General features: G+C 63.0%; 2 protein-coding genes across 3 annotated transcripts in view; one reads left to right on the top strand and one right to left on the bottom strand.

The window, feature by feature from the left end:
- Nucleotides 1-10,507, top strand: part of Vgll4 (vestigial like family member 4) — an 88,765-nt gene extending 78,258 nt beyond the window's left edge. For both annotated transcript variants that reach the window (XM_042679889.1, XM_042679888.1), the window contains 3 exons: nucleotides 6,607-6,826; nucleotides 7,741-7,864; nucleotides 8,084-10,507. In XM_042679889.1, coding sequence (XP_042535823.1) covers nucleotides 6,607-6,826; nucleotides 7,741-7,864; nucleotides 8,084-8,355 — 616 coding nt within the window. In that variant the 3' untranslated portion in view covers nucleotides 8,356-10,507. The remainder of the gene's footprint in view (nucleotides 1-6,606; nucleotides 6,827-7,740; nucleotides 7,865-8,083) is intronic.
- Nucleotides 9,940-22,858, bottom strand: part of Atg7 (autophagy related 7) — a 172,258-nt gene continuing 159,339 nt past the window's right edge. The window contains exon 19 of the mRNA XM_042679887.1: nucleotides 9,940-11,220. Within this exon, the coding sequence (XP_042535821.1) occupies nucleotides 11,188-11,220 (33 nt within the window). The 3' untranslated portion in view covers nucleotides 9,940-11,187. The remainder of the gene's footprint in view (nucleotides 11,221-22,858) is intronic.

Genomic DNA, 22,858 nt, shown 5'->3' with positions numbered 1-22,858 from the left:
TGGGGGTCACTGCAGGGCGCTGGGTTGGGTCACTGCAGGGTGCTGAGTTAGGGGGTCACTGCAGGATGCTGGGTTAGGGGGTCACTGCAGGATGCTGGGTTGGGGGTCACTGCAGGGCGCTGGGTTGGGTCACTGCAGGATGCTGGGTTGGGGGGTCACTGCAGGATGCTGGGTTGGGTCACTGCAGGGTGCTGAGTTAGGGGGTCACTGCAGGGTGCTGGGTTGGGTCACTGCAGGGTGCTGGGTTAGGGGGTCACTGCAGGGTGCTGAGTTAGGGGGTCACTGCAGGGTGCTGGGTTGGGTCACTGCAGGGTGCTGGGTTGGGTCACTGCAGGGTGCTGGGTTAGGGGGTCACTGCAGGGTGCTGAGTTAGGGGGTCACTGCAGGGTGCTGGGTTAGGGGGTCACTGCAGGATGCTGGGTTAGGGGGTCACTGCGGGATGCTGGGTTGGGGGTCACTGCAGGGTGTTGGGTTGGGGGTCACTGCAGGATGCTGGGTTGGGGGTCACTGCAGGGTGTTGGGTTGGGGGTCACTGCAGGATGCTGGGTTGGGGGTCACTGCAGGGTGTTGGGTTGGGGGTCACTGCAGGATGCTGGGTTGGGGGTCACTGCAGGGTGCTGGGCTGGAGGTCACTGCAGGGCGCTGGGTTGGGGGCGTCACTGCAGGATGCTGGGTTGGGGGTCACTGTAGGGCGCTGGGTTGGGTCACTGCAGGGCACTGGGTTAGGGGGTCACTGTCTGCAGGGCACTGGGTTGGGGGTCACTGTAGGGCGCTGGGTTGGGTCACTGCAGGATGCTGGGTTAGGGGGTCACTGCAGGGTGCTAGGTTGGGGGTCACTGCAGGACGCTGGGTTAGGGCTGTGGCCTCCATTTAGAATCTGAGGGAGCATCTCATTCCGTGTGGGAGCCCGTGGCGTCCCTGCACCGTGGGGACCGGCTCCTCTCGGGGACGCCGTCCTCTGTGCTTCCCAGCCCAGCCGCTGAGAGGACCTCACTCCATTGTCTTCATGTTGAGATCGCCTCTCAGACTGTCTCCAAAGCAGCACGAGAATTTCCTGCTGCCGGGATGGTTTGAACTGGGCCTGGCCGCTGCCCGCTGCCCACAGGACTGGAATCGGCCCGGGGACCCAGCCTTCCTGCGGGGCAGAGCCTGGGGCCCACGCCAGGACGGGGGTGGGGGGGGGGCGGGAATCTTCCTCCTAGCTACCTCTTCCCTGCCCTTCTTAAGATGTGACTGAGAAGGCTGACTGTGGTGGCTCACACCTATAATCCCAGCACTGTAGGAAGCCAGCCTGGGCCACGAACAAGTGAGGGAGGGAGGGAGGGAGGGAGGGAGGAAGGAAGGGAGGGAGGAAGGGAGGGTAATGGTTTCTCAAGGAAACCATCTCCAGAAACTGAATCAAAGCCGAGGGAGGGAACTGGCGACTCGGTTACGTCAGACTGTTCTGGAAGCGAGTCTGAGCGCTGAGCTTGCTTTCTTCTCCGAAGCCATTGTGCAGGAAGAGAATGGGCTTTCTTACCTTTTGAAGTTTCCTGTGTGGAGACGTTTGGCCCAGAGTTCCTCCCATGCAATTGGGTCTGGATCTGTACAAAGTGGGTTGTGTCCCTCCAGATTCCATGCACACACCGACGGCCTCTCTCCCCCCCCCCCCCCCCGAATTTGGATGTGATATGGATATGGGTTAGATGGGCTGGGGGGGCGCTGCTCTGTGCCACCCTTCCACGCCTTGCGAGCGAAGAGAAGTGGCAATGGCTGACAGAGGCCAGGAAGAAAGCCAGCCCCGCCTTGGACCCCAGCCCCGCCCCGGACCTCAGTCCACCAGCACCCTGGTCTCAGGCCTCCAGCGCTGTGGTCTGCCTGCCATGGAAGGCTGTGTGTGTTCATTATTAATCCGTGGCATGTGCTTACCCACAAACAGCGTCTAGCAAGGTGAGCGTTGACCTGCTGTCATAGACGTCCGCCCGGCAGAGCTCCGCCGCTCGGCCTACCTGGTAAGATGGCTGGTGGTGCGGTTCCCGCTGCCCGGCTCTCTCCGGCCTGCACCCCACTTCCGTTACCCGCCAGCAGTTTCAGCGCCGCTTCCCTCCCCGCAGCCCCTGCTCCTCACAGGTTTGGGAACTGGCAATTCTAGAATGGCTTTGACCCTTTTAAGCCGGGGTCCCCACATTTTCTAGGGCAGCCATCTACCACTCCTGTGTGTCTGTTTTCAGCTAGGGTTGACCTTGAACCTGGACCCTCCTTTCTGTGCTGAAGATCCGGGCTTACGGGCCAGCACCATCACACTTGTTGACCTCTTCTTTGTTGTTGTCAGTCATGGGGCTGGAACTCTGGGCCTGGGCTCCGCCCCTGATCTCCTTTTGCTCAAAGCGAGCGCTCTACCACTTTAAGCCACAAAGCCCCTTCTGATTTTCTGGTGGTTCATTGGAGGTGGGAGTCGCACGCTTTCCTGTCCGCGCTGGCTTTGAGCTGTGATCCTCACATCTCAGCCTCCTGAGTAGTTAGGATCCGGCTGCCTCTTCTGTCTTAACAGCCCCTCCTCCTCGGTTCCCGCCACCCCCTTTCTTGCGTCCTTTGTCTCCCTGTGACATCTGTGGCTCCTGCCCCCCGGGGTCTTTCGGATACTTGCTGCCCTCGTCTATCTTCCAAGGCTGTAATGAAGTACTTGAGGCTAGGTTGTCTGCAGTGGAAAGGACAGGATGGGAAGGGCTTCATCCAGCCGCCTCACCTGCGGCTGAGGGCTGGGAAGCCGTCCCACGTGTGTGCTGGGAGGAGGGGCGGGGCCAGGGTGGAGGGGCGGGGCCAGGGCTCGTTCCTGAAGAACAGGAAGAGTTCCTCACTCTCCACTCTGCTTCCAGGAGGACAGAATTCTGGTTAGAACTCCACTCTCCCGGCACCACTACCCCACAGATGTCCAATGGAGGCAAATGATGCCCCCCTGCTGCTCTCTGGGCAAACCTCCACCTGTGTGCCCCGCTTCTGGAGTTCTTCAGATTTGCTGTCAGGGCCTCAAAGTCAAAATGTTGTGCAACTACTTTCTTAGTAGATTCCTTCTTGTGGGTTTTCTGTGTGGTTTGGCAGGGGGCTAGGGTTTGAACTCGGGCCTTGAGCCTGCTGAGCCGGCACTCCAGCTGCTCCGCTGCGTTTTTTGTGTCACTTCTTGAGCACGGGTCTTTCTGTGCGCCCACACCAGCCTGCACTGCCAGCCTCCCGCTTGTGCTTTCTGGCCAGCATCACGGAGGAGAAGCATGTGCCTCCCAGCAGCCACGGCTTAGATGCGAGGCTTAGGAACTCTTGAACTCTGGGCGTGGGCGCTGTCCCTCAGCTCTTCAGCTCGAGGCGAGCGCTCTACTACTTGAGCCACAGTGCCACTTCCGGTTTTCTGGTGGTTCATTGGAGGTAAGAGACTCATGGTCTTTTCTGCCTGAGCTGGCTTTCAACTGTGATCCTCAGATCTCAGCCTCCTGAGTAGCTGGGATGACAGGCACGAGGCACCGGCACCTGTTTTTGTTTGTTTGTTAATTGGGTGTTCATCTCCTGTTGCTGTTACAGCTGACCAGACTAAGAAAGCAGGCAGGTGTGCAAGACGTTTGTGATTGGCTTTCCCACTTTGTTTCTGAAATGCGGATGATTTCTGTCAGACTGAGCTCATCACTGAGCCTTGTCTTTGATGGAAAAGCCTTCTAGAAAGGACTGGATGACCAGGGCAGACTGTCAAACACTTAGCACATGCTTGCGTTATTGTTGGTGATACTTCCTTAGTTCATTTATTCTGTGCTTGGGGTGTGGCTCGGAGCTAGGGTTCCAAGTCCCAGGATTGCCGAGAGAGGGAGAGAGGGAGGGAAGGAGGGAGGAAGGGAAAGGACATTTCACTTACCCCACTTTTCCTGCACACCTGCTGCTTTCAGGGCTTGGGGGGCGTGGGCGTGGGGGAGGGGTGCTGTGCGGTCCAGAGGGATTGAGGTGTAACCGGCCCTCCCCGGCCCACCCCATCCGGGAAGGGCAGGCGCCGGGCCTGTGGCTGCATCCTGGCTTCTGGGTCTTTCTCTGTCCGCACGCTTCCTCTGCAGGATGTTTCACACTGACCTTCCACTGTGCATTACTTGTCTGATTGTTAGTAATCAAAAGATTACATTCGGCTTCTACTTAGCCATTTCCCCAGATGTTTCCTGGGCTGGAGAGACGTGGCGTGCACGCGCGTTTCCCTCCCATGACTGTGTTGTGGACACGGGTGCTGTGGACAGTGCTGTTGGGGACACTGAAAAGTGACCACCCCACCCCCCCACCCCCCGTGTCAGAAATGCCCTTGCCGGGGCTGGGAAGGTGGCTCAGTGGTAGAGCGCTTGCCTTGCATGCCTGAGGCACTGGGTTCGATTCCTCAGCACCACATAAGCAAAAAGAAAAAAGCCAGAAGTGGCGCTGTGGCTCAAGTGGTAGAGCGCTCGCCTTGCGCTGAAGAGCTGAGGGACAGCGCCCAGGCCCAGAGTTCAGACCCCACGACTGGACCCCCCAAAAAAAAAAAAATGCCCTTGCCATGGTGTGCTGTTACAATTCAGATGTGTAAGACGTTAGCCGAGCGGCAGCTTCTAGGCGGGTGAACAAAGCCCCGAAGCCTCGGCAGCTACGCGGCCGCGAGCACGGGCGACACGGCGGGCGGGCGGCGAGGACGCGGCCGCACCTGGGCCGCCTGCGTGGGGCGCAGCGCGGAATCTGCAGACAGGGCAGAGTTCTCGCGCCCACGGGGGCCTCGGATGGCGGCAGTCAGCACGTGGGCTTCTCAGAGCAGCCTCTCATCGGGGCTCCGAGGGCGGAGAGTGGAGGGGGCCGAGGGAGCAGGGCCGCTGCTGCCAGGCCAGGGGCATTTTTGACATTCCTTCTGCACCTCCCCTCCCCAGAGTTTCTGTCCTCTGAGGGAGGGGCCCCTCCCCTGCCCCTCTGGTGCAGGGCCTGTGCACCCAGCCGCATGGTAGAGCTGCGCTGCGCTCTAGTGTTGCTTAGAGGATGGTGAGGAGCGCAGTGTCTGCGGCTGACACGCCGCAGGGCTGCAGCTGAGCTGCTGTGTGTGCACGCACGTGTGCACACGTGCCGTGTGGGTGCAACATGTGTTTCTGCCACAGATGGCTCCGGGCACTATGTCCATGCCCCCACTGCTGGGCCAGCAGTCAGAAATAACTCCGTTTCCCACCTGGGTAGGGGTTCTGGGGTCCCGGAGTCTAGCCTGAAAACGTTGCCATCTGACTTTGTCGGACTGTGGGTAGGAGGAGTCAAGGGGGCTGCGTGTGTGTGTGTGTGTGCGCGTGTGTGTGTGCGCGTGCGCGTGTGTGTGTCGGGTCCTGAGTCCTCACACGGCCTGTGTTCTGTGTCCCTCGTCCACATCCCCCCACGGAAGGTGGCCGCAGCTGCCCGCTGCACGCAGCCCGCTGGCCCTGAACAGAGCCGGTAGGGCAGGGGAGGTTCCTGCCGGGGACACTCAGGGCCCCTCCTCTGCCGCCTGGAGGGGTTCCCTCCCTCGGCCTCGGCCTCCCCTGTGCCTGTCTCGTCAGCTCAGTTTGGTCAAGCCAGGCATGGCTGCTGGCCTAGGGCCACGGTGCCGGGAGGCTGAGCAGGATTTCAAGTTCTAGGCTAGTCTAGGCTGCATGGGAGACCCCGTCTCAACACGGACAACCCCGACGCATGAAAACAAGGATCAGATTGGCTTTATTTTTGCGCGCATTTGGAGGCTAGCCTCCCCTGGGGTGAGGTTGTGAGGCTGACTTGGGCCCTGTGGGGTGGGAGTGGCCGGGAGTGTGGCCCTGGGCTCCTAGGGGAAACAGGCAGGGCTGGAGGCCACGGAAGGCGGGCGTGCTGGGTGGCCGAGCTTCCAGGAGGGCTGGTGGGGGTCGGGTTTGCTTTCTGAGGAGGCGGCCCTGCGTGGAATGGACACCAGTGGGGCGGGTCTGACGCGGCGTCCTCGGGAGGGACTGCGCGTTCATGAGGAAGGGCCCGGGGCCGCCTTCCACGGCACCGCTTCTGTGGCCGCGCGTGTCTGTGCTGCGCGGTGGGGTCGCCGCAGCTGCTCAGGAGGGGCGTGGCCGCCGCTGGCTGGCTGGCCGCTGACCGCCTGGTGCCCGGTACGGTCCGAACATCTACGAGTCTTGAGTCGCTGTCCCCAAGCCCTGCTCTCCAAGGAGGGAAGGCAGGCAGCCTGCAAGGCCAGGGCCCGTCTGGAACTGACCCCTCCAGGCTCTGTGGCCTGTGGAGGCGGTGTCCAGTGTGTGGCCTGTGGAGGTCTGTCCAGGGCCCTGTGTCCTGGGGCCCCGGTGGGCATGGGTGCTGTGCGGGTGCACAGCTCTCTGGCTGCCCACCCCGCACTGGGGTCCGCCGGGAGGCGGGGGCCGGCCCGGGGCCGTGGCGGCATCTCCCGCTTAGGGCTGCCGTGGACGGAGCCGGTGCCTGTGGTCTCAGGCAGCCCTGCACCTCCTCACCCTGCCCTGGTGCCCGACCCCGGTGGTCCTGTGCCCAGGGCTGGGAGCCCTCAGCCCCGGCGGGCACAGGGCTTGAACCCTACAGCAGAACATGCGGGGAAACCCCGGGGAAGCCTGGCCTGTCTGAGTGCGCACTGCTTTTCAGGAACAAGACTGCCAACGGAGACTGCCGCCGGGGGCCCCGGGACCGCAGCCGCAGCCCGGTGGACAGGGCTGCAGCGCCCGCCGTGAGCCTGCACAGCAGCCACCTCTACGCGTCCCTCCCCGGCCTCATGGAGCAGCCGCTCGCGCTGACCAAGAACTGCGGGGACGCCGGCAGGGCGGCCGGCCTCTCCCCCACCCTGACGCCCACCGAGCGGCAGCAGGTACGTGTGCCCGGGCCCACGGGGGCTGGCAGCCTCTGCCCGGGTTGGCAGAGCAGGCGCCGGCGCCGTGTCCCTGGCTTGGCTTTTTCGCACCACGCGGCGGTGGGGTTTCTTGTGCCCAGCGCGGGTCACGCCTGAGCCGAGCTCACCGCGGATTCGCGCGCCCCGGACATCTGTGAGCGGCTTGTTAATTAAAAACCAACGCAGGGATCCCCGCACCCCTTCATGCCCTTGGCCTGCGCGGGAAACGCATCTCTTCGAGAAGTGCGGTTTCTGGAGTGCGCGTGGGCACAGGGTGCGCCGGGCCTCTGGGGGCCGTGACTGCCAGGCGCCCTGCCGGCCTTTGCTCAGACGAGCGGGAGCCAGGGCTGGCACCCTGGGGGTCCTCCCCGAGGGTGGGCCCGCCACTCTGCTCTCCCAGACCTTGGACGGCAGGTGTCAGGGGGAGGGGGGCAGCACACCGTGCTGAGCCTGGGTGTTGCCGCGATGGCAGCCGAGGGGCCTGGGCGGTGTGTGGGTGCGCGGCGTGCCCACAGTGCTGCGCCTCAGACAGCTGTGGCTCCAGCCCTGGTGGGGTGGGGGGCTGGGCACAGTGGGAACCGGCCTGAGCTGGCTTTGGTGTGGGTGGGATCCTGAGTCCGTGGGGCAGGGTCTTCCCAGTCCTCCGTGACTCAGTTCCCGGGCTGTCATGCAGACTGGAGAGGGGGCCGGACCAGTGCCGCACAGCGGAGCCTCCGCCTCCCCCCCCCCCCAATCCCTCACTGACCCTGGAGTCCCGGCCGCCTGCAGATCCCCTGCAGCGCAAGAGCGCTCAGCTCCGTCAGATCAGCCGGGGGCGGGGTGGGGGGCAGAGTAGGAGGTGGGTCTCACCGCCCTCCCTAACCCTCCCCTCCCCTTCCCCCTCCCTCCCGCAGAACCGGCCCTCTGTGATCACCTGCGCGTCCGCCGGTGCCCGCAACTGCAACCTCTCACACTGCCCGATCGCGCACAGCGGCTGCGCCACGCCGGGGCCTGCCAGTTACCGGAGGCCGCCCAGTGGTGAGTGTCCATGCCCCTAGCTGAAGCCCCGAGTGGCCAACCTTCACCCTAAAAGCTGCCTGGTGTCGGCACGCCTGTGTCCGATGTGTCTGAGGGGAGCCGGTGGGCACATGCGGGCCCTGGGCCTGTGCCCAGCCCCGGGCAGCAGGGACAGCACTGGGTCTCAGGCTCAAAGAGGTGCCCGCCCCGTGACCCCGGCCTCTGATCGCTCCCTTGCAGCCGCTGCCAGCTGTGACCCTGTTGTGGAAGAGCACTTCCGCCGGAGCCTGGGCAAGAACTACAAAGAGCCCGAGCCAGCGCCCAACTCCGTGTCCATCACGGGCTCCGTGGATGACCACTTCGCCAAGGCTCTGGGCGACACGTGGCTTCAGATCAAAGCCGCCAAGGATGGCGCGGCCAGCAGCCCCGAGTCCGCCTCACGCAGGGGCCAGCCGGCCAGCCCCTCTGCCCACATGGTCAGCCATGGCCACTCCCCGTCGGTCGTCTCCTGAGCAATGCCCCCTCTGGGGACGCGGGGACCTGCATGATTTGCTGAGCTTTGAACAGTCCGTGCTTAAACACAAACACAAAAAAATGACAGGGGCAGGGGGGGTTCTGTTGTTTTGTACTCGCTTGGTATTTGTACAAGGGGCCTCCAGCGTGGCGGCAGGAAAGCGTGCGACACCGGCCCAATGTAGCAGCCTCACTTCCTGCCTCGCTCACCAAAGAAACCTCGGCGCAGGCCCGTGGCCGGGCCGGGTCCGCAGCGCGCCCGCTCACAAGCCATGGCCCCCGGCCAGCCACATCTTCCTGCTTTTCTCATTTGCTTCTTGAGACCTGGGCCCGCGTGTCCCATTCAACCAGCGTGTGCATGCGTGTGCGTGCGTGTGTGCGTGTGTATACTTGAAGAGAGCTGTCGTGTCTGATTTGCACTATTGGAGGGGACAGGGGCTGTCCGTGAGACGCGTCCTCTGAGGGCAAACTGCTGAGAAAACCAAGGGCTCAAGACTGATACCTGGACCATTCCCGCGCTTCTGTTAGCCGAAGCCGCCTCGGGAGGGAGCCGAGTACAGCTTACGTAGGTCATTTTAGATTTCAGGTGCTGGCAACCGGACTGCAGCCCCGGCCGGCCCCCGCGGGCATCTCCCTGCTCTAACACTGCCGCTGTTTAGACTAGTGCAGAGGCCGGAGGATGCTGGGCCGCTTCAGAGGCCGCTCGCGTGTTCACAGGAAGAGAGCTATTTCTAGGCTGTACGGACGCCCTTGCCTACGCACTGCTGGTACAGTTGTGTATTGGACGTTCACTCTGCTCACCGAGCGCCGCGGAGGAGTCGGTGGACGTCTGTCCGTCTGTCGTCACTGATGTCCACATCCCAGGCTGCGTTCCTGCCAGCTCCCCTAGGAGCTGGTCTCCAACTTGCCTGGATGCATGGACTGCTTCCTTTTAATCCTGGCCAAGCAAGCAGATTGCTGGCGATGTGCACGAAGGTATTCGTACGCTGGGGCCAAGTATACATTCCTGACAATACAGTTATGACGGCACTCACTCTCACCTGGCTGTGTTGATAGCTACTAACTAGAAAGTGGAGACGCAGGGCAGACGGGCTGGGCTGCCCTGCAGCGGGGTCTCCTGTCTGGCCCCTCAGCTGTGCTACATCTAGCCCGGCCAGGGGGGCGTGGGTGTCTGGGCCACAGAGCATTGTGGACTCCTGGAAATGGAAGTCCATGGCGCCAGCTTCCAGGGGGAGGGAGATACAGGGGAGCTGTGGAATTTTGGAAACTGGCACCGGCAGGGCAGGCTGGGGGCTGGCCCCTGTAGTCATGGGGTGGCGGCAGGCCTTTGAACGCAGAAAGGCTGCCGCTGCCTCCCCCACTTCTCCCACCCCCTCCTTCCCCCTTCCTCTCCCCCCCCCTCCCCGCAGCCCCCACGGCCCGCCACACTTCACTCTCACTCTGGGCTTCCAGACTTTGGCATTCGGGCCCCTATATTTCTGTAGGAAGAAAACTGTTGAACACTTTTTTATATAGGTAACTTTAAGACCATCATTACGCTGTGCGTAAAGAATGTACAGAGAAATTTGTAGGTATTTTTTGAAGAACAATTAATTTGTTAATGATATGTAGCTATTTAATTTTTCCCTTTCCTATCATAATCATTCTTTTTTTTTGTTGTTGCTTGGGGAAAAAAAAAGTTGATCTTTTTTTGTGTGTGTGTAGACGTCTGTAAACGTGCAGGAACACAGTCACCTTGAGAAAGCGGCGTCCGTGTCAATAGCCACTAGTTTGTTATCTGCAGGCTACGGGCATCGGACAGGAAAACCATTCTGCGACTCTCCTGTCCCTGCGGGAGGGGCGGGGGGCGGGGCCCGGCGGCCGCCCCCGTGTGCGCTGGCCTATCTGGGATAGGCAGTGTGGGCAGAGGGGGTGGCGGGAACAAACACGTCACTGCTGAGCAGCCTCCTGGCCTGGGGGGGGGGGGGGGCTGTCCACCGTGCGCATGCGCGGACCCTCTCTGAGTCTGTAAATCTGTAATATACCATTCTCTGTGGCCTGTTTTTCCTGGAAGAAGAAGAAAAAAAAAGGTTTGGCAGGCCATCTTTTTTTTTTTTTTTTTTGTACTTAAAAGTAGCCTTAAGAACAATAATAAAGTGCTCTTAAACCACAGCCTGTGGCTCTTGGGTCCTGAGTGGCCGGGGGAGGGGGGGTTGCACGGGGCCCCTGGTGAGTTAGGAATGCTTGTTTCTGTGTCTCCTGTAGTCTCTCCTACGGCAGTTCTGCTGCTGGTCAGTCAGCCCCACACTCCACTTTGGCATCAGATCTGGGCCAGAGACAGAAGCTGAGCCTCTCGGTCACATGTGCTGCTGGGCAGGGTGGCCCTGGGTTCTAAGGACATGCCAGCTCCCCTGGAGGAAAAGCGGCTTCCGCCTCGGTGACTAGCCTGGCAGGGCCCACCTGTCCCCGGGCCGGGGTCCCTCAAGTGCCCACTGCTGCAGAGACAGCTAGGGGCTCCCGTCTCCATGGTACCCCAGGGTGAGGTGGGGCCCACGGCGGGGTGCGGCTCCTGGCCGGAGCTGGCTGCTCACTGCCCCGTTGGGTCTTGGGGACCAAGATGGGAGGAGCGTGGGAGCTTGAGCACTGTGGGCACGGGAGACCATCACTGTGCGTGGATCATGGAGGTGGCAAAGCCAAGGTTATTATTGAACCCAAACCCAGTGGGGCTGCAGAGCGGGGGCCTCCTGTCCCGGCTCAGGCAGGCTGCAGGCCCACATCCCCAGTCTTGGGCACAGGCCTGCTCTGACGGCCGGCAGCTGGGGTGGCGCGGACCCTGCGGAGGGGTGGTCGGCTCACACGGTCTCGTCGTCGCTCATGTCCCAGATCTGTGTGGAGAAGGGGAGACACTCAGCCCAGGGCTCCCCTCACCCATGGGTATGCTCCCCAGAAGCACGTCCCTGTGCATGACGGGGGGGGGGGGGTAGGTCCCGCCCCTCGCTCTGGCTGCAGATCAAGGCCCCGCAGCAGTGAAGCCAGCGTGAAGTCCTCCCACCTCAGGCCGCACAGCCACCCCTGCTTGCTCCCGTCATCACCACCCACCTGTCCTGCCTGCCCCCACCCATCGCCACCCCCCACTCTGCACGTGGGCTGACAGCCCCCAGGGAAGCTCAGGGAGCGGCCCACTCCCCTAGGAGCGGGGCCCACTCCAGTCCCTGCAGAGGGACCCAGGGCCCCTTGCCCCAGGGCTGACTAGAAGGCCATTCCTGAAGCCCTGCCCTCGGTCCCAAGCCCGAGCAGAGCCCGGAAAAAGAACAGTGTGTTATGGTGGACTGCCCGGGTGGCAGGGGCCCAGCCAGGGTAAACATGGCTGCCAGCTTGGCTTCCACAGCCAAGGGTGAGGAAAGCCTTCTGGAGAGCCATTTCTACACGGGCTGCGGCCTGTGGGCACGAGGGTGGGCTGTCAAAGCGGCTCCGATGCCAGCATGCACAGTGTGGCCTGCTGGGCTTTCTGTCCCCAGCCTTCTGGCCAGGTGTCAGCAGCTCGTGGCACACACTGGCTCTCAGACACGTTTATGGGTTCAAACCATGAGCCAACTCTCCCTCCACCGAACATCTGCCTGCTGCCCCCCCCTCCCCCATCACAGGGACAGGTGTGAGAGGGCTGAGCCAGGCAGGCAGAAAGGGGAGGCCCGGGGAGACACCAGCGCCCACCCTCCTCACTGTCAGAAACGTCCTGTGAAGATGCCCTGGCCACTCACAGCATTTGGCCCCAGCAGTTCCCTACTCCAGGTGATCTCGCAAGAAATGAAAACCTGACCACATGCGTGTGCACGCACACACGTTCAAAGCATCACACACGGCTTCCAAGTGAACGGGGGAAGGCTCCCCAGATGTCCACTGCAGCGAGGCTGGGCAGGATGCACACTTATTTAGACCCATGGGAGTGGAGGCACTGGGCGCGCCGGGACCTCTCCACCTTACTCGATAGTCATGAGCCTTGTTCCTCCCATTAGAGTCCCTGCTCCGTGTCTGGACTCTCCCGGGCCCACACTGGCTCTCCACAGCACATACAGGATCACCACTCCACAGAGACGGAGATGGCCCCGCCCCCGCCCCATGCTGAGTGGCTTCGTTCTGCGTGGGTCTTGGTCACCCCACCATGGGCCTGGCCCAGTCCCTCTGACACAGCCCCAGCACAGAAAGTGGTGGGCGAGGCCGCTGGCCGCGCTGAGTTGCAGAGGAGGGGCCTGGCGGCGGGAGGGGCTGGGCCACAGACCTGAGCACAGACCACCCCAGGCTGTCTCTGGACCTCACTTCTGGGGGCTGCCACAAACCAAGGTTCTATCAACACTGTAATTACCCTGTGAATGGCACAATTATGTGTTGGCGTGTGTGTGTTAAAAGTGTTCCTTTGGTAAGTGTAAACATTTCCAATAGCGCACCGTGGGGAGCGTGTGGGAGGAGGGACCGGAGCTCCCGCCGCCCCAGCTGCGCTTCTCCGCGGGAGTGGCAAGCCCGGCCTGAGGATCCCCCCCAAGCACGCTGCAGAATCTGGGGGAGTAATGAAGGCCTTTGGTGTGTCTCCGGGCACAGCAGCCCCTGCTTGGCCCTCATGGGCGTCTACTCCTTCCTGCGGTGTTCATGGGGTGGCGCAGTCCTGGGTGTGAGGTGCGTGCACATTCCCCCCCAGCCCAGGAAAGGCCAGCGCATGCACCGTGCTCAGGGTGGGGTCCAGCAGCCGGCACTCAGAGCACTGCTAGCCTCAGGCTGGGGGGAGGCAGATGGAATGGGAGGAAGCCCTTGTTGGTGTTGAGCTGAGGGGCAAGGTCAGCGCCCAGCGCTGTGCATGCTGACCCACACATGCCAGGAAGCTGGGGCTGTGGGTCTTCCGACCCTCAGATCCTGCCCACCACGTTCACGCAGAACCACGCAGGTTCCACCCACACCACATCCCCACAGAACCACAGATTCCACTCACACCACGTCCCCATAGAACCACAGATTCCACCCATGCCCACGTCCCCGCAGAACCACAGATTCCACCCACACCACGTCCCACAGAACCACGTGGGTTCCACCTACGCCCACATCCCCATAGAACCACAGATTCCACCCACACCATGTCCCCGCAGAACCAGATTCCACCCACACCACGTCCCACAGAACCATGCGGATTCCACCCACGCCCACATCCCCATAGAACCACAGATTCCACCCACGCCCACATCCCCATAGAACCACAGATTCCACCCACACCCATGTCCCCATAGAACCACGCGGGTTCCACCCGTGCCCACGCAGCATCCCACAGATTCCTGCCTTGCAGCCTGCAGCCTGCAGTTTCCTGTGGCACAGGGAGGCTCCCTGTGTGTAGGGAGCTGTGTGTAGCTCCCTGTGTGTAGCTCCCGAGCTCCCTGTGTGTGTGTGGGGGGGGCGCAGGGTCTCTGTGCCCTGGCCCTGCTGACTTCAACCTTTCCACCCACAGCTGGCCCTGACCAGAATCTGCCAGACACTGCCACCTCTGACTCCCCAGGCATGGGGAGCCCTGGCTGTCCCCGACCCCTGCACTGCCCCCTGGGCACCGAGGACTCGGCCCAGATGGCAGCTTCCTTGACTTTGCCCGGGACTTTTTCCTCTCCCTCCAGCTCTGCTCCTCCTGTCCCCCCAACAGCGTTGCCCTGCCTTCCCCTTGGGCATCCTACTGACCCCCCTCCTCACACCCCAAGCTCAGCTCCTGACGCAGCTGTTTCTGAATGGTTCCATGAAGGACGGAAAGGATTTGTGGCATGGACATGAAAGTCACAGAGGGCCCTTGGTGCCCCAGGCCCAGGAGGACAGTGGGAGGGCGGGCAGGCAGGCAGCAGACCCCTCCGCCGTGGCTCAGCCTGGCATGGGCGTGGGATGTGGGAGCTCTGTACACAGTCTGGGACCCAATGGGCGGCCCGGGCAAGGCCTCAGGCAGGGGCTGGTCTGAGCTCTTGGCCTCTAGTCGGCGCAACACACAGAATCTTGGGGTGCTAGGGCACTCCTAGCACTGTTTACAATGGGGTCTCACCAACTTTATTTTGCCCTGGCTGGCCTCAAACCATGATCTTCCCAATCTCTGCCTCCTGAGCAGCTAGGATCGCAGGCATGAGCCATGGACGCCCACCTGGTACCTTTTAAAGGATGGCTGCTTGCCTACCAGCCTGGAGGCGTAAAGACCACCTCTCTCCTTTGGGGTATCCTATCCACAAGGCCAGCTTGGTGGGCATGGACTTCAGGGGCAGCCTCCAGTTCCAGAGGGTTCTGTGGAGCGTCTCCCTAGCCACAGGGTGCTAGGTGAGGAGGTGTGTGCAGAGTCCTGGCCTCCACCGTTGGAGTGCCACAGTGACCGGCCACAGCCAGCCAGGCCAGCAGGCACGGGGCGGGAGGCACGTGACAGCAAGCTGTGCCAGCCAAGGCCGAGGAGAGGAAAGGGAGGGGAGACACCGCCTTGGCAGGGCTGGGTGCATGGCGGGGAGCCGGGCGCATGGCGGGGAGCCGGGCGCATGGCGGGGAGCCGGGCGCATGGCGGGGAGCCGGGCGCATGGCGGGGAGCCGGGTGCATGGCGGGGAGCTGGGGCGCATGGCGGGGAGTTGGGTGCATGGCGGGGAGCTGGGTGCATGGCAGGACTGGGTGCATGGCGGGGAGCTGGGTGCGTGGCAGGACTGGGTGCATGGCGGGGAGCTGGGTGCATGGCGGGGAGCTGGGTGCATGGCAGGACTGGGTGCATGGCGGGGAGCTGGGTGCATGGCGGGGACTGGGGAGAGGGAAGGCACGAGTGGAGGAGCAGGGTACACGCAGCAGCCCGGCCCCCCCCACCCCACCCGAAGACGTTCTGTGCTGATGCGGCCAGGCTGGAGGGCAGGCCGGGCCTAGGCACAGGTCAAGCAAAGGAGGGCAGACACCCAGCCTGCACACTCGGTGCCTAGATCTGGGCCACAAGTCCAAATCTGGTACCCCAAGCAACCAAGGTAAGGCTGGATACAGGAAGGAGGCTGGGGGTGTCCTGGAGGGGGGTGCAGGAGAGGCTGGGGAGAGCAGGGGCTGAGCAGCCGGGGAAGCCCATCTCACCTCCAGCCAGAAAGGCACAGGACTCCCAGACAGCCCACCGGTGGGGAGACCCTGTGGTCCCTGCAAGAGGGGTGCCACTGTGTCCCAGGGAGTGAGCAGCAGCCCCCCCACACACACAGGGGAGAAGGTGGGGGGGGGGGGGGGGGAGGGCCTGCGCTTGTGCGGCTGGCACAGGCCGGAGCGCCGGAGGCCTTACACCTGCTGACAAGCAGATCTGAGGTGGTAGGGAACACATTTAAAAAATAGAAAACAAGGTTTGCCCGGCTCTGGTTGGCCTCCTGAGGGTCTTTGCAGCGCTTCTGGCGTGGCAGGGAGTGGGGTGTTGGTGTCCGGGGACCTGGGGGACACACTGGCTGCAGGCAGGGCAGCAGCGGCTTCCTAGGGGAAGGCTGGCCTCGCCCTGGGAATCCCCACCGAAGTTTCCAGACAGGAGGCCCTGGGGTCCCACCCGATAGGCTCTGCATCTGAAAACAGGCCTCAGGGCCCGAGGTGTCTGGAAGCCTCCAGGAGGCATCACTAAAACACGGCTACCTCCAAGGCCCGGCGGCACCGAGGTGGGTACAAGGCCGGCGTGGGGTGGTGGGACTGAGGGTTCGAGTCTTCCTTATCCCTGGCTCTCTAACGTGTGGCCATGAATGTCAGGAACCACAGGATGCCGCACGGGCAGCGCCAGCCTCCCGTGGAGCTGGGGACGGTGTGGATTTAACCCGGGGACGACTCGAAGGCAGGGGGTGTGCGAGAAAGCGCATGCCCGGCCTGCTCGCCAGCGCCCGGGCTTGGGTGGAGAACACGGCCATTGCTGCGGCACCAGTCGTTTGGGCCGCACTTCAACTGCAGCGGTTAGAGACGCATGGCCGGGCCAGGTCCTGACTTGGGGTAGACGCCTTTGTTCTCCACCTGCAAGGGCAGCGGCCAGGCAGCCTGCTGCAGCCTGGTGGGGTGGGGGGAGCACCGGACGCAGCACATGGGGACACCCCTCCTGAGAAGGCGATGCAGGCGCCCCGGGGTCCCCGCGAATGAGGACCGTCACACGTGAGCAGCCTCCTGCCCCCCGTCATCAGGTCACCACACAGACCCTGACCCCAACTTCAGAGGCAGAGGCGAGGCAGAGCGGGCCGGGTGCCGCTCGGGGCAGCGCTGGCCTCGCCGGCGCCAGCCACGGGTTCCACCCGGCACGACCGAAACAAGAACCGGCGAGGCAGGGCCTCGGCGGAGGGGACTTGAGCACAGGAGCCGCAGTCGCCCCGCGTGCGGACGCCAGCGCTCTCGCACGGGAAACAGGAGGGTGAGAGTGAAACGAGAGGAGGAAGGGAGACCGAAAGCAGGAAAGACAGCGAACCGGACCTGTCTCACACACTGGGAACACGAAAGGCCGAGCCAAGAGCGGGGAAGCCGGGCACAGAGCGGGCACGCAGGCGGGCACGCAGGCGGGCGGGCAGGCACGCAGGCGGGCGGGCAGGCACGCAGGCGGGCACGCAGGCGGGCGGGCGGGCACGCAGGCAGGCGGGCGGGCACGCAGGCAGGCGGGCGGGCAGGCGGGCGGGCACGCAAGCACGCAGGCACGCAGGCGGGCAGGCAGGCGGGCACGCAGGCGGGCGGGCGGGCACGCAGGCAGGCGGGCAGGCACGCAAGCACGCAGGCAGGCGGGCGGGCAGGCGGGCAGGCACGCACGCAGGCGGGCAGGCAGGCAGGCAGGCGGGCAGGCAGGCGGGCAGGTACGCGGGCAGGCACGCAAGCACGCACGCAGGCACGCACGCGTCAGAGGCCCGGCAGGACGGGCTTCGCGTGACTGCCGTTCAGAGGCTCCACAGGCTGGCACCACGTGGCCGGCTGCCCCGAACTCCCAAGGTCGAGCCTTCTTCCTGCCTCAGCCTCCTCAGAAGCTGGCATTACAGGCGATGCCATGGTCCCCAGCTTGGTCTGATGGTTTCTTGGAAAATAAAACGTACAGGAGCCAGTGGGTCCGGTGCTGTCCATGCGCATGCGCACCAGCGTGGGCTAGCGGTGGGGCAGGTCGTTAGGGTCAGACGAGGCCGTGCTGTGGGGCCGCCGTGAGAGCAGCGTGGCTTTATAAGGAGTGGCCCGCTGGTCCCCGCGATGTCCTCTCCCGGGCCGGGCCGCGACGCGGCGGCAGCACGCCGAGCCCTCCCGGGGCCTCACCGGGCGCCAGCGCTGGGCGCGTGGACTTCCCAGCCTCCACACCATGAGCCCAGCGTCTTCTCTAGAAAGAACTCGGCCCACGCACTCAGCCTTAGCTTCAGGATTCACGCCAAGACAAGTGCCACTGTGGACGCACCCAGCACGGCTCCACAGCCGGGAGGCAGCAGCGGGCGCGCCGCCGACGCAGCCAGGAGGCCAGCGCTGGCGCCTGCGGACAGCCCCGCGAACACGGGCGCTCCCGACCCCGTCCCACCCGACCCCGTCCCTCCAGGCCCCATCAAACCCGACCCCATCAAACCCGACCCCATCCCACCCGGCCCCGTCCCAATCCCTCCCGGCCCCATCGCACCCGGCCCCGTCCCTCCAGGCCCCATCAAACCCGACCCCATCAAACCCGACCCCATCCCACCCGGCCCCGTCCCACCCGACCCCATCCCACCCGGCCCCGTCCCAATCCCTCCCGGCCCCATCGCACCCGGCCCCGTCCCACCCGGCCCCGTCGCACCCGGCCCCATCAAACCCGACCCTGTCCCACCCGGCCCCGTCGTCCCTCCCGGCCCCGGCCCCGTCGCACCCGGCCCCGTCCCTCCAGACCCCGTCCCACCCGGCCGGCGGCGCCTGGGGCCCGGGCGGGGCCGCAGAGACCCAGCTCCTCCTGAGAGGTGAGAGCGCGGGACAGTGGCTGGGGGGGGGCTCCCCGGGCTGGTGACCCGGAGGGAAAGCAGGTGGAGGAGAGGGCCGCTGGAGAGACAGCAGGGCAGGTCCCGACGCTGCGCTGCGGGCGGAGCAGGGGGCGCCGTGTGCGAGAGGGGGCAGTAGAGGCCTCAAGCCGGACAGAGGCCGGGCGTGCCTGCGCCACGGAACGGAAGCAGGAGACGCGGGCGCTACAGCTCACGCACTTTGCGGGTAAAGCCAGCGGGGTGATGGCAAATCCGATCAGAATCCCAGAACTTCAGCTCGGGACAGGACGGGATCTCCCGCTGTCGCCCGCGCCCTCCCGCTGTTACTATGCTGGGGCCGAGGCCGGAGAGGGGCCAGGAGACACGGGGGGGGGGGGGGGGGGGGCCACGAATGCGGACACCCGCAGGTGTGGTGAGCTGGGCCTCACACACAGGAAGAGGGGAGCTTTGCCCCTCCACGGCAGCCTGGCCTGCCTGGGCCCCAGGCTCTGCCCAGCACAAAGCACAGGGGTCAGGGAGCAGCCGCCAGAGCAGGCACCGGGTTGGCAGCGAGGCGATGTGACCGCCAGGGTTGTGCTTACTGCCAGCGGTTATTCACAGCTCTTCTGAGCCCGCTAGGACGTCGCCGCTCCCTGCGGTCCTGCTCCCCGAGGGCCGCCTGGCAGGGTGCGTGTCCCTCTGCCACACAGAACCGGTGTTTCCCTGCGGAGGACAATGCGCTTTGGGGCTTGCTTTTTCTGGGCTCTGTGGAAATTTTTAAAGAAAAGGACATGAGGCTGGGAAGGTGGCTCAGTGGTAGAGCGCTTGCCTTGCATGCATGAGACCCTGGGTTCCATTCCTCAGCACCACATAAGCAGAAAAAAGAAAAAGCCGGAAGTGGGGCTGTGGCTTAAGTAGTAGAGCGCTCGCCTTGAGCTGAAGAGCTGAGGGACAGCGCCCAGGCCCAGAGTTCAGGCCCCACGACTGACCAAAAAGAAAAGAAAAGAAAAAAAAAAGGACCGAAATGGCTAACTGTGGCAGCAAGGCAGAAACGAGCAAGAGTCCCGGGCACCGTAGCTCTCACGAGCCCTGGAAGGTTCCTGGACAGTCAGGAGTTGAGAACAACGCTCTCAGTGGGCCACAGCACAGGGCGCCTCTCTCTATGTCCGACCCCACCACAGGGGCTGCTCACGGGCTCAGGCGGGGAGGGCCTCCCTCTCCTCACCAGAGCCCTGAGAACCTGGCGGGGTTGCTCCCCACGATCACACCCTCTCCATGTCTGATTGCCAGGTTCCAAGCACCATCTCCACCTGCTGTGGGAGGAGCCAATGCTCCACACAGAAACAAGCCCCGCCCTCCCCGCGGCCTACACACGGCTCAGGTGGCCGTGGGAGAAAACGATGAACAACGGTGTACGGCCTTTCCCCCTGGAAGTCTCTCACCCAGATGGAAGGAACGGGTTTCCTGGGACAGCCAGCTAAAATGTCCATGGGTGCGTACAGGAGGGGGCTGAGCTAGAGGGGCAGAGGCCGGGCTCTGTGCCTGGAGACCAGAGTGTTCCAGTGGAGGTGGCACCCTGATGTCCAGGGACGCCCGAAGCAGGCCATGGAGGGAGAAAGTGGCAGGGTCTTCACAGGTCCGTCCACGGAGGAGTGACTGGCAGAGGCAGGATGAGCCCGGGGTGTGCGGGATGACGGTGGACGCAGCAGGGAGGCTGGGGGGGTTGCAGGGAGTGCGTGGGCTGAGCACAGGAGAAAGGCGCTTCCCGGGCTGTCAGGTGGTGAGCCGGCCCAGCAAGCAGGGAGCAGCTGCCCGGTAGGCACGCCTGGCTGCAGAGGCTCTGTGCGCCTCTTGCTCCCACGGGTCACGCGGCAGTGTCGGGGGTGGGCACACAGCTGCTGGCTGGACAGTGTGGTCACTCAGCAAGTGCCCCGCTGCCTTCCAAGCTATGTGGCTGTGTGATGCGGCCCTGTCCCCAGGCCACTGCTGTGAGCAGAGGTGAGGCGGGGTGCGTGGTCTTGGATCCCAGGGCAACTGTGTTTGGAGGCCATGCAGACGGCATCTTGCTTTACCTCGGCTGTCTCGTGCCAATGCCCAACGATAGCGCTTTGTTGGGACGGGCATCCACGGCCACTCCGGCGTCCATGCGGCTGGCGCAGTGGTAAGTCTCCGGGGCTTATCTTATTCAGAGTGGGCATCCTCCGCTGTGGGTGACCAGGACGAAGGCCTGGCGGGGGGAAGGGGTCTCCCCGCGGCTTCTCCATGGCAGACGCAGCACGGGCAGGCTCCGCTGGGCAGGCACGGGCCGCACACCCTGCCCTCCTCCCTTCAGCCCTGCAACTTAACTGAGGTGAGAAGCCAGGGCTCAACATGAGCTCCGAGTTTTTTTTTTTAATTGGCGTAACTTGAAAGCGTGCAATATTTTAGGAGCTTAAGAAAGTAAGGATAGTTCTTTCCCTTAATCAATCTTTTTCAGCCTTTTTATAACCAGACTGCCTCTCGGCTTGCAGTTTCTTTCCTTTTCTTCCTTCTCTTTGTTGAGGTGATACACAGCAGCCCAGAGCTCAGAGGGCTATGTTTTGGGGAGGAACAAAGAAAGAGCAACTGTGGCTTCAAGAAATAACATCTTTAAAGAATCAGCTCCATGTATTCCAACTTCTTGAGAGCAGCCTTAATGACAGTCTTCAGGCATCTGCAGAAAGGGGCCTTGGCTTTCATGTGTCTGGGCAGACGGCTGTGCAGAACGGGGCTTTCTCCATCATGCCAGCACGCCCTGAGAGGCAGGTACGTGAAGCCCTCGTTCTGAGCAACATCAAACCCAGACAGGAGAGAAACTGAAAACAAGCTCACACATGGGGCTCCTCTTCAACGTTACTGGATCCTTCTTCCCAAGTTAGCGCGAGCTGGACTGGCAGCCATCCACTCCAGAAGAGGTTTACGATATAAATAACTACTCGGCTCATTTCCCTCATCTCAGTTTGTTGGCCCAGGTCTTGCTGAGTTTAAACGAACACTCACAGTGGTGGTGAACTGCAGCCAGGGATGGGGGTTAGGGTCAAGCATCTTTGTCACCCCAAGAAAGCTCGTGCCAAACAGGCCCCCCAAGGCTCAGACGGCTTTCAGAGCAGCACCAGGATGAAGATGCTGCCCACCGCACCCCCCATCCCCTGCTCTGCCCGGAGGCTGCCCACCAAGCTCTGCCCATCCCTGTCAGGCTGGGGCCTACCCGTGTACCTGGCCCCTCGGTGAGGCCCTGGAGGTTAGCACCCAAACAGCTGCACCATGTGCCCAGAGCCAGCGCTTTGGCCAGCCCTGGGGTGGAGGCCTCAGGACAGGAGCACCTTCAGGCCTCCCCCATGGTGCAAGGACCCCCTTTCATGAAACTGCTCATTCACCAGTGACGGGCTGCCTCAGACAGGCTACACACGCGCTCCGGGCTTGTCTTTTGACCCGGGTGGATGGTGTGATGCTGCCTCCACCGTGTGGCTGATTCGCCGGCCTCGTGGCACCTCCCTTGGACACGGAGCTGGGGCTGCCCTCCCCCAACCTCTCTGCACACCGCTTTACCTCCTGCCATTGGTGACCGCGCTGCTGCATCACACGGAACCCAGCTCCAGCGTACGCTTGGAAACTCCCAAGTCATGCATAAGTCAATAAATCACGCTCCATAAATGCTTGTTTAACAAGCAGCTAAAAGAGCAAGCCTGCTCGGCACTGAACCACACTGTGTACGTTTTCTTCTCACCTTCGGAAACACAAACACTCAGAGGGCAGGAGAGGCCGCTGGGTGCTGTGCTGCCTGCTTCCCTCTCAGTGCCTGAGGAGGCGGCAGGGCGGTGGGGACGGGCCTGCTGCCATCCCTTAGTCTCAGGGATAGTTCTGGAGAAGACAGCACGAAACGACAGCAGGCAAGCGTTCAGGATGGTTAGCGGAGTGAACATTCAGTCCGTCTGTGTACTCACGATGATTAGGATGCTCATGGTGAGCTTCCCGTGCTGTCAGGACAGTTTCCTGTAGGCTACGCGACGCTCCCGTGGGCCTGTGGATGCCCCTGGGTGCCAGCAGGCTCTGGGCTGGTCCACAGAACTGGTGGGGGGATCTCTGAAGAAGGGCTTTGCCCCGCCTCCCAGGCTCGTGAACAGGACAACTGGGCTTGGATCTCAGCTCACAACCCCCAGGCTGGGTGGGGTCCACAAGGGCTTCCCTACCACCCAGTGGCACGGAGCCCCTGTCGACCTCATTTGGTGGACGGAGACCCTCACGAGCATGGCAGGAGGGGGGGAGGGGGAAGCCTTACTTCTCTTCTTTTTGTTTTTGTCAGGGCAGCCTTGTGACAGCAACACCAACGCAAAGAATTACACATCACTAAGAAGAAGGTACAAAGGAAGCGCCGGGCTCAGCGGGAGCCCCCGATGCGGGGGAAGCAAAACACTCAGAAACAGGGCACATTGCACCTGAGGTCAGGCCAGGGCACAGGCCGGGAAGAAACTGGGTTTCTCCGTGGAGCATCTGTCTTTCATGAAAAACGAAAGGGTCCTGGAAGTTATTTCTGCCCCCCCCCATGTAGCTCATTAGGGCTCTTTGAATGCGAAGGTGGAACTTCTGGAA

Source organism: Dipodomys spectabilis, unplaced genomic scaffold (assembly GCF_019054845.1).
Source record: "Dipodomys spectabilis isolate Male_0828 unplaced genomic scaffold, ASM1905484v1 ptg000054l, whole genome shotgun sequence".
Classification (NCBI taxonomy): Eukaryota; Metazoa; Chordata; class Mammalia; order Rodentia; family Heteromyidae; genus Dipodomys; species Dipodomys spectabilis.
Note: the sequence above shows the minus strand (reverse complement) of the source record. Positions and strands in the feature narration are given on the sequence as shown.